Raw genomic sequence first — 11,487 nt, forward strand, 5'->3', positions numbered from 1 at the left:
CTGAAATCCTTATTTCTCTCTCGGTTGCTCTCAATTTTTCTTGTTTGGTTCCTGTCTGTTTCACGATGTCTCAATCTTCAGGAAAGATTGATTCTGCAGATGCAAAGCATGTCACAAACAAGTATGGTGTCAGATTCATGGTATGAAAAGTGGCTCTTCAAAGTCCACTTCCTCCAATCTTGAGAAGACTCTGTCTCAATCAAAGAAGAAAACGAGAAAACTAACAAGAAAGCTGTACAATTCAAAGCCACATGGAGATGGTTCCTCGCAAGTGTACCCTGATGATGTCGCCTCTGATGAAGAAGAACCCTTTCATGATGCTCCTGCAAGCATCAATGAGGAAGACGCTCCCACAGATTCCGATCGTGATGTTGTGTCCAATGTCGAGGCATCTGCCCCTCAGGAAACCACTGTTCCTCAAGAAACCCCCATTCCTGAAAACCCTGGGGAGGATGTGATCACTGAAGAGACTGTTCCCAATGAATCTGCTACGTTTCCTTCATCATCAAAGAAGGGTGATAAAGGGTCTGTCTCCTCTAAAGAAACCCATTATGATGAACCAAGCCAGGTTCCCACCCCTGTTCAGAACATCTTTGATGACGATGATTCTGATGAAGATGAAGTTCCTTTGGCTGAGACTTTTCCAGAAAGTGTTGTTGCAAGGTTAAAAAGACAAAGGAAGGATCACTGCAACTGAAGTCCCTTCTGTTCCTAAGTAGAAGACCAAGCCCACTCCTACTACTCCTAAGTCCAAGAAAGTGGATGTGAAAGGGAAAGACAAGGAAAAGAATATGAAAAATAATGGAGATAAAAAGAAGAAGGCTCATGTTATTGTTTCTGAATCTGAGTCAGATGTTGAAGCAGATGTCCCAGACATCGTGCCTGCTGAGAAGAAGAAGTATGCAGGAAGGCGTATTCCCAAGAATGTCCCCGCTGCCCCTCTTGACAATGTATTCTTCCATCTGAAGAGAATGTTCTAAAATTGAAGTATGTTTATCAAAGGAGACTTGCCATAGAAAGGGAAGTTGGATCTGATGTGCTAGAGAGTAACGAAGTAATGGAACTCATTGAGAAGGTTGGCCTTATGAAGACTGTTGTACAAGAAGGTAGATGCTTTGAGAGACTTGTGAAGGAGTTTGTGGTAAATCTGTCTGTGGAAGTGGGACTTCCTGAGAGTGATGAGTACATAAAGGTGTATGTCAGGGCAAAACGTGTGAAGTTTTCTCCTGATGTGATCAATAAAGCACTTGGAATAAGTGCTGATGCAGTTGTTGCTGAAGAACAATCCTTGGATGTGATTACCAAGGAACTTACTGCTGGGAAGGTTCAGAAATGGCCAAAGAACAAGTTGTTGTCCATTGGGAATCTCAGTGTGAAATATGCAATCCTGAACAGGATTGGTGCTGTGAATTGGGTCCCTACCCAACATACTTCTCCTATCTCTGCTACTCTTTCTAGGTTAATTTACAAGATTGGTACTATGGTTCCTATTGACTTTGGCACTTTTGTTTTTGAACAGACCTTGAAGCATGAAGAAACATGTGCTGTGAAACTGCCTATCTCTTTTCCATCTCTTATCAAAGAGATCATTCTGCAACAGCATCCAAAGATAGTCAGGAATTATGAAGAGGCTATGCCCAAGGGTGCTTCTATCACCTTGGATCATCGTTTGTTTTCTGGACCTCATGTCCCAGACATTGCTGTTTCATCTAGAAGGACATGTGCTTCTGCTCCAGTGACTAAGTCTGGAAGGAAGGCTATTATTGATGAATTGCAAGCAGCTTCCAAGGCTCTTCAGGAGACTATTAAAGTGAGCACTGCAAGGAAACTCAAAGTGGATGAGATGCTGCTTAAGCTTCAAGAGGAAGAAGGCCAAGACGGTGAGCCAAGTTCTACTGCTGTTACTGCACATGCAAGCACTGATGAAGATGAAGGATCTGATGAGAGTGGATAAAAGATTGGGGAGGAATCCAGTTCTGAAGAAGATAATTAGGCATTGTTCTTTCTTGCTGTTATTTTTTTTGTTTGACTGTATTTGAGCACCCTTTGCCAAATTTATGTTAAAAAGGGGAAGTAGCTACTATTATTGGGTCTGTACTAATCTGAAGCCAACACTCAAGGATTTCAAGAGAAGTTGTGTACTATTTGTTTCTGTGGAAGACAAGTTTAATTATGTGTTGGTTCTCCAAGTTGCTACTGTTTACAAGTCTTAGTTAACTTGTACTTGTTGCTAGTTCTTCACTGTGATATGTACATTAGGATGCTGTCAAGGATGTGCTACCTGTATGTGTGTTGTGGGTTGCACTATTTGAGGGGGAGTTTTGCTGCTAAGGGGGAGGTATGTTTATCTTCTCAGATTCTCAAGTTGTTTTAGACAAAATTTGACAAAGGGGGAGATTGTTGTTCTTTTGGTTGTCTTGCATTTTGTAAAAAACAACCTGATGTCGAAGTAGATGTTGTGTCATCTGCTTTTGTGAAGCACAGGACATTAGTCAGTTACTTGAAGTGCTTATGTGTGCCCTGAAAATCTAGTGAAGATTTGTTTTGTGGTTACTTACGAGTTAAGTAGTTGTATCGTGGTTCATTTATTATGGGCTGGTTTGTTTGTTGAGACAATCTCTGATTGGATATTTTTCTCTATTGTGTTTAATGATTGATTGACTTGTAACGCAATCATGATCCTGAAAGATTGCGTTTTGATTTGCTGTTGTTGGACTACTTGCTTCAGCCTCTGGAAACCCTAGTGTGGTTGCTGAAGCATATATATATATATATATATATATATATATATATATATATATATATGAAGACCTAAAACGTGAAGACCACTGAAGCTTTTGAGAAGAAAAGATCAAGTGTTTTAGGGTTGTTATTTGTGTTAGTCCTTGTTTCGTTGTGAACAAACCTTGCTCATTGATTCTATAAGGAAAAGTTGTGTTCTGTGTTCCTTGAGTGTTAAAACTTTGATTGTTGTTGTTCTTACCAATCATTGTGGCAGTGGTTGAGAGAAAGTGAGAGGGGCTCTCATACTTAGGGGGAAATACTAAGTAGAAATACACTGGGTAGATTAGGAAGAGAACTATGACATGTGGTGTTCATGAGTGTCTGTAGTTCCTATATCTTGAGATAGTGGATATCATTTCTTTAGGTGAAAACCCTCCAGACGTAGGTGAAGTTTCACCGAACTGGGTTGAAAACTTTTGTGTTGTGTTTTGTTTCTTTTATGCCTTTGTTGTTTACTGTTGTTCAATTGTCGAAGCTATTGTTCCAGCATCGCGTAGAACATCTGCTATAAAGGAACTAGAATGTCAAATTTGATTAGGAATTCATGCATTCTTTCCTCCGAATGAGGTAACAACCTCATCAAGGAATGTGTAACATCATGTCTACCCATTGCAATTGTCAGCACGCCATTACCACTATAAGAAATGCACATCAAGCAATAAGAAGCAGCCTCTTGAAGTGAAGGAGCATGATCATTTGTAATATTTTGAGCAAGAATCTCTGTGAGAATAGGTATGGCGCAAGATAATACATGCTCAGGGGCATGTTCAGAGAAACAGGCCAGCTTGACAATGACATTCAATTTCAAAGGCTTGGTCCTTGAGGCATTTTAAAAAGTTTTCCCAATCAAGGTTCATAGTTTCACACTCACCTTGTTCCATTCAACCTTAAATCAATTAGCATAAATGATAATTTCAAAAAAAATCACTATTCAGAATAATCTACTAAAATAACAAAACAAAAATCAAGTACCAGCCGAAAAAATAAACTTGTATGCATGGATTGCTGCATAGAAAATACTACTACTAGAAATTTACGAGTAAGAAAACCAAGTTAGAAAGCAAGAAACATGAAATTTAGGGATTAAGAAAACGAAATTAAAATGGGAGTGAATCCCACGTATCATACATTTCTTCATCATCGTGAGACCAGAAATGATAAAACAGAGAAACGAATCCGCGATAGAACAGTGAAATATGTCAACATATGAAATCGAGAAAGCGTAAATTGGATGTTGTAAGAAGAATGTTAAACATAATAGTCCAAATTGGAAATACGACCTTAGTCGGAAGAGGTGTGTTAATCGTAAATTACATCATCATAAGATTTAATTAGCAATATTACTAGATACATACATAGTAAATGTAATATTTTCAGTATATTATGTTGATGTAGTTATTTACAATATTTTATAAATTATTCTATAAATATATATTGATTTATGATATTTATATTATTCTGTACTCACATAATATTATTATTTATGTAAATTATACTAAATTGGAAGTTAAAACTAATTTCTGATATTCAAAATCAAACTTGATGAGATTATTTTAGTTTAATTGTAAAACTCTAATTGGGCTCAAGTCCATTAACTATGGAATTGGAAACCCTTACCTACACTTGCATTAGGTAGGAAAAAATTGAACCCACATCTCCTCCTCTTCCTTCACTTCTCACCGGATCTTCTATCACATCACTCTTTTTCCTCTCACTCCATCTTTGATGGCGCCGCCTGCTACAACAATGAGACGGTGGGTTTGCACCACAAGGGAGGATCAAGAAGGATGACAGTTTGGCTTCATCGGTATCATACACATGGTCATTTCTTGGTATTTCACTTCTAACTTCAGCTCCCTGATAAGTGTCATATTTACCTAGTTTTGATGTGCAATTTAGACACTTATCTTTGTGATTAATGAGTTATATTTGACAACTTCACTCTCTTTTGATTAAAACTTCTTAATATGTGAAATTTAGTTAGAATATGCACAAGCATTGATTCTAATCTAAAAAAGTGTTGTAGGATTGAAGATGGAAGAAAATGCAAAGCTTTGAGTAGGAAATACAAATTTGAAATTCCTGTGTACCGGACACTCCTCAGAGGCTGCCGGGCGCTCCTGGCGGTCAAGGAAACTTCACCTTGAAGAATGCAGAGTGCCGGACACTCCTCATAGGCTGCCGGGCACTCCTGGCGGTCAAGGAAACTTCTCTTTGAAGAATGCAGAGTGTGGGGCACTTCTCAGAGGCTGTCGGGCAATCTATCTGACGAAATTTCATATTTAAAGACCCTTTTTAGAAATCTGAAAAAACACAGAGAGAGAGAGAGAGAGAGAGAGAGAGAGCGAGAGAGAGAGAGAGAGAAACAGAGAAAAATAGAATCAGAACTTGAGAGAAAGAAACCCATGAAGAAAGGAAGAGTTCTTGCACCCTCCGTCGAGCTGGGAACACGCCGACGACGACACGGCTCATCTTCTTTTTCTCCGTTCCTTTTGTAAGCTTCAAAGCATCCATGGAAATGGATAGCTAACTTTCTTTGTGTTGGGATTGAATGTAGTCTTTTATCTTAGATGTATCCATCTTGATTCTCATGTATAAATTCATATTTCTATGTGTTGATTTCAATGATCTATCTTGCTCTTAATGCTTGTTTTAGAATGATCAACTAAAACTTGTTTTTTGGGTTTGATTAAGTAGTGGAAACTAGTTACTTGAATTTGAAATAGATAGGATAATCTAGTGATTTTAAGTTCTAGGAATGGAATTAATTTCATTAGTCAAGTAACATCTAAGCTTAACACACCTTGTTTTCTTAATTATTCAAGGGATTGATGGTTAGAAAGTGAGTTGAATGATCCTTTTTATGAGGGAACTATGAAAAGGATAAGAAATGATGTGATGAAATTCAACATAGGAAGTAATTTATATGTGAAATCATAAGGATACTGAAGAGTTAATCGGCGAAATCCAATTCCAACTATTTTCTCAACTTGTTCACAACCTGTTTCATTACTGCTTTTCTTTTGTGTCACAACGTATCTCAAAACAATCAACCAAACATTTCTTTCTTGAACTCTTTGCTTAAGTAGTTCAGCTAAAGAACAACATTGTATTCTAATTCCATGTGGATACGACAAAACCCTATGCTATACTGCAATTGAATCTTGAAAGGGATTTGAAATTAGTTGTGGTAAAAACCTTTCAACACTCCCCAAAAGCGGGTTACGGGAAGTTAGGTTACATTTTCAATCCAATTTAGGTATAATGTGATTTAGGGGTGCGATTAAAGCATGGGTGAGCAATGAATCTCAAATCAAATCATGATTTTGACTACCATGGCGGAAATGTAACAACAATGCATTTCAACATGAGAGGTTTCTTCATGAAACACATGAATGTTGTGTAATAAATTATTGAGATGACATATAGATTGCATTCCTGTTATAGATTGAAGTAATCTCCTCTGAAATTTGATGTACTTTGGTCACAAGATCGAAGAGAGGTGAGTTGCAGGGTTCGCTGACGTGACTACATACGAGACTTAGCCAAAATATATAACCCTAACCACTTTCTCTCATGGGCCTATAGGTTAAGCACTAGATTGTACTCCACGCTTGTATATCCTGGTTATGTCTGTGAAAGAGTTAGGATGTTCTTTGTGGCCTATGCTCTTGTTTTTTTGCCTGTTTAGTTCCTGTTCGGTTTAGCGGGCTTCTTTTTGTTCGTCGAAGTGCCTTGTTATTAGTGGGTGATCTTCGCCCCCTGAGGGTCCTGTCCTTAGGGGTTTTTTGTGATAATCTATTTATATACTTTTACCTTTCAAAAAAAAAAAAATAATAATCAGCATTACAAACGTCCAAACCCAAATAAGTGAGTCACTTAAATCATCAAGTGGGCTTACTCATGCAATCTATTTGGATTATGATTTAGCCCTTTTTTTTTAAACTAAAATTGATTACAAACCAAAAAAATTAATAAATAATTCAAAGATGTTGAGCTGCAAAAACTTAATATAGGATAAAAAAAATCAACAGAATGAAATAAAAAATCATTGCACATACAAAACAACCTACAAACAATAACTTTTCTCTTCTGTTTATACTAGTGTTTTTTACCCGGGCGTTGCACGGGAAATATGTCTATTGTATTTGATACATTAATTAATATTTTGATTATTAAAAATATATTAAACAACGAATGAAATAGAAAAGTCGGAATTGATGAGTAAAGTGGACATAAAGACTTCTCTTCTAAGCCCAATTGAGACCAAGAGGAACTCGTTTCACATTCTTCGTAAATATGAAGACGATAACACAAATCATAGATATAAGGAATTATCAACATATTAATCTTTAAAAAAATTAATGTGATAGTAGCACAAATCAGGATTGTGTAAGATATATCATAAAGTATAACATTATTGTGTTTATTCCAACTAAGTAGGGATGGCAATGGGTAGGTACTATAGTACCATCTCCATACCCGCGTTTTTAAAAATTACATGTACCCGTGTCCATACTCACGTGTGTAGCAACTCGAGGCTCTCCACCATTAGACAATTCAATGTCATTACATGAAGCTATCCATCTTTGCCAAAATCTAAATCTATGGATGACAATGGGTCTCAAAATCATAGGGTACCCGCAAAAAATACCCACTATGGGTAGGGTAAAAAACCGCTAAATGAGTATGAGGTTGAGTATAGATAATTACCCGCAAAAAATAGTAGGTATGGGTGCAGGTATGGGCACTGTAGTACCCAACCGGCCCATATCCGCACACATATGTTATTATTATTATTATTATTATTATTATTATTATTATTATTATTATTATTATTTGGGAATATATTAACAAATTAACTTAAGCTATAGCTTTCAAACTCACTCTTTTTAAAAAAAAGTTTGGGATATATTAATTAACACTCTAAAAATAAATAATAAATAAATTAAGATAAAATCAAGAAATAAACCACCTAAATCCTAATCAAATCTAAAATTTAAAAATGTATATTTTTTTACTCTAAAAATAAATCAAAAATAAATTAAGATAAAATCAAGAAATAAACAACATAAATCCTAATCAAATCTAAAATTTTAAAATGTATTTTTTTATGAGAATTAATCTGAGAATGACACGTGTTATTTTTTTTCCAATTAGTGAATATTCTGCACCCTAGAAGATTTTCTTTCCCTCAATCCTTTTGCTTTTGATTAAGAAGAGAAAAGCAGGAATCCTTGAAGCATATGACATCTTACAATTAGTTGAAGAACAAAATCAATTCATGAAGAAGATTGAAATAGAAACCCAAAATGAAGTCTTGAAGAACAAAATACCCTCCTTCACCAATTTGAAAGGACTGTGGTGAAAGAATTGTATTTAGTGTATTTGTGAATCTTGGGGTGGAACCCTTGTGAAACAAAAAATCAAAGACACATTTCAGTCAAGATAAACAAAAAATGGTGTATTGCCTCATATGTGCGCACTCCAACAAATTATCTATATATGTGAGAAAAAAACAAAATAATTCTCTCACCCAAAATAATTGCGGTTACTTCACCAATAAACTTATACTAACAATCAATTTAAATTGAACTTAAGGAAATATATACAGCAAAGTAAGATAAGTCACCCAATTGGCATACTAAAACATGAGTATATGCAAAACTAATGAGTTTGAGGAAAACATGAACCAACCTTAAGAATGGGCTAAACATACTCATGAAGATTAAATGTGAGCTCTTCATATGCTTTCATCAATTTGACTGACCTGTGCATCATTAAAAAAAAATAGTAAGTTGTGCATCATTCACATACAATGCAAATAGTATGCTTATACACACATCTCAAACATGATGAATAAAAACGGGCAAAATGTGAGAAATGAATATAAATTCAGGCTATCCTAAGTTTCGTTAATTTCTATAAATTATACCAAAATCTGGTTTAGAATGGCTTCACACGCATGGATTTCTACAAACTATACTAAAATCTGGTTTAAAAAAATACAAAAGCGGAAGAAGAACAATAGAAAAAACATTACATCAGAATCAAAACATTACGTCTTCAACAATGATTCGTTAAAGGATCTATGTAAAAATTTGTAAACTTTTGGATCAAAACACACAAAATATGTGAAATTTAAGAATCCAGGATTGAATTACGAACAAAGGATAAACTGAAATGACACAAACCATCAAGCACAACATGATAAACTCTTCTTCATGTAACATCATCTTACGGCATACCTCTGTCCTGATCGTGACATGTAGCAGAGGTAGAAATAGCAGCTATCAAATCTCTGCGTGTCCGTGGTAGCTTTGTGGACCCTCAGCACCAAATCAACTACCTTTTCTTAGAATTAGCATTAAATAAATAATAAGATAAATTAAGATAAAATCAAGAAATAAACAACCTAAATCCTAATCAAATCTAAACTTTAAAAAGGTACTAAATAAAGGTAGATAAAAACTACCAAAATCTAGCAAATCACAATAAAAAACTCATAAAATCCTGAATTAAATAAAAATATGAAAATTCAAGCACGTCCGTGGGATGTAATGAAATAACACAAGAAAGGTTGGATTTGAATTGTATTGTTATAAACCTTGGTTTTTCAAAAGATTATTATTTTCAAACCCTTTTCGCAACCGTTTAGTGCAGCATATAAGTAAATAGTGTAAGTAAACGATAGAGACACAGTCTTTTTTATCCTGGTTTAGCCTTTAAACGATAGAGCTATGTCTAGTCCTTGGCTTCATCAAGATTTCACTATCCAGCAAGTATCAAAGATTTCACTTTTACAAGTATTCTAAAGGACTTCTCTTTTACAAGTATTATCAAGAACTTCTCATAACCCAAGTATTATCAAGGACTTCTCCTACCATATTTTTCAAGATTGTATGCTTCTACAATGCTCTCTTCTCACAAGAGTGACAGTACAAAGATTCTAAGCACAAGAACTACAAAGTATTGAGATGATTTTGACTCTAAGGTATACTTTTAGTTCTAGATCTAGAGATGATTTTCACTATCCACCAAGTATCAAAGATTTCACTTTTACAAGTATTCTATAGGACTTCTCTTTTACAAGTATTATCAAGAACTTCTCATAAACCAGGTATTATCAAGGACTTCTCCTACCATATTTTTCAAGATTGTATGCTTCTACAATGCTCTCTTCTCACAAGAGTGATAGTACAAAGATTCTAAGCCCAAGAACTACAAAGTATTGAGATGATTTTGACTCTAAGGTATACTTTTAGTTCTAGATCTAGAGAGAATAAGATGAAGAGATTTGACTCTTAATATTTTTATCTGTCAGATAAAGTGAGATATTTTTGCTTTTTGCTTGAAGAAGACTTTAAGATCAGAATATTAGATTTTCGGTTGGTTAATCTTGTGTTGAAAATCTTCAAGTTCTCATTTTATACTTTAAATGGTTCTGTGAGTGGTGATAACCGTTGGAGCGTGTAAAGCACAACAAGTTCTAGACGTTGGATCAAACGTTCCTTTTGCCAGGTGGATTAAATTCATACCACTGTTTGACGAAGACTTTTTGCCATAAAGATGTATCTTGTCAGCTAATTGGCGGCACTTGAACTTTGTTCCTTTCTTCTGAAGAGAGAATATGTAAACTTATAGTGAAAGTATTGTACTTGTTTCTTCGGTCAATGTGCTTTTGTAAACAATCACGTGATTTTTGCACTTGGCTTCCTCTCCAAGCTTGTCATAGATTTTCCAAATTAAAGATAACGCTCATTCTCTAGACAATGTTCTTTACTTGTCAGCTGGAGCTAGACGATAGAAGCACCAGTCAGTAGATTCTTCTCTTCTGTGGACTGGTCTTGTAGATTTGACATTCACCACTAACAGACGATAAGTGATATTTCCTAAAATACTAGTCATATGAAATTTTTCACTATTATGCTTATACTCTTAAATTGTCATCATTCAAAATATGATAAACAATGTGAATATGCATTTGAACTTAACAGTCCCTCCTTAAGGCTTGAGCCTGGTTTGTTACCTATCATAGGATTTTTACTAGACTTGGTCTGACATTATTGAAAACCTAATCTGGCATGTTAGCATATCTAAAAGTTTGTTAAGAAAATCAAGTAGACCAACAAACTTATGTGAAAAAAGGCTAACAAGCTTATAGGTTAATGATCTAAAGTGTATTAAATTAAAACTATTTATACATAGGCTAACATGATTTAACATGTGTTAAAAGATAGCATGAAAATAAGTAAGATTGTATTGGAATTCTTAAGATCTGAAATTTTAGTGTGAAATTTAAATATATAAATATGTCAATAGGTATATAATTTCAAGATATTATAATAAAAATATAATTAAGAAAAAAATAGTAAAATAAACTTATATAATTATATTATTTAAATAGGTCGACCTATTAGACTTATATAGCATTTGGAGTCTAACCTTTATAATTAAATAGACTTTTATAAAAGTCTTGACCCTGTTGACAGTCTAACCTACTTTCATCCCTACAAAAATAAGGAAGAATTCTTGACTATCGATCTACATATATGTTTAGTAGCCTTTTTCTAATGTTGCTAAACATGAAAAGGGAAAAATGTTAACCGAAGGTTTCAAACATCCACAAAATAAGTACTCCAATTTATGGCGGTTCTGCATATGTGGATTGGTGGTGGGAGAATAAGCAAACTAACATTTTTT

General features: G+C 34.8%; 1 protein-coding gene across 1 annotated transcript; it reads left to right on the plus strand.

The window, feature by feature from the left end:
* The first annotated feature begins 1,057 nt into the window (after positions 1 to 1,057).
* Positions 1,058 to 1,954, plus strand: LOC130725341 (uncharacterized). The gene has a single exon (XM_057576579.1). The coding sequence runs from the start codon at positions 1,058 to 1,060 to the stop codon at positions 1,952 to 1,954; it is 897 nt and encodes a 298-aa protein (XP_057432562.1).
* Positions 1,955 to 11,487: the final 9,533 nt, after the last annotated feature.

Source organism: Lotus japonicus, chromosome 6 (genome assembly GCF_012489685.1).
Source record: "Lotus japonicus ecotype B-129 chromosome 6, LjGifu_v1.2".
NCBI lineage: Eukaryota > Viridiplantae > Streptophyta > Magnoliopsida > Fabales > Fabaceae > Lotus > Lotus japonicus.

Bases quoted from the DNA above. Each gene is read 5' to 3' on its own strand.
- LOC130725341 (XM_057576579.1), top strand. From the start codon at position 1,058: ATGGAACTCATTGAGAAGGTTGGCCTTATGAAGACTGTTGTACAAGAA.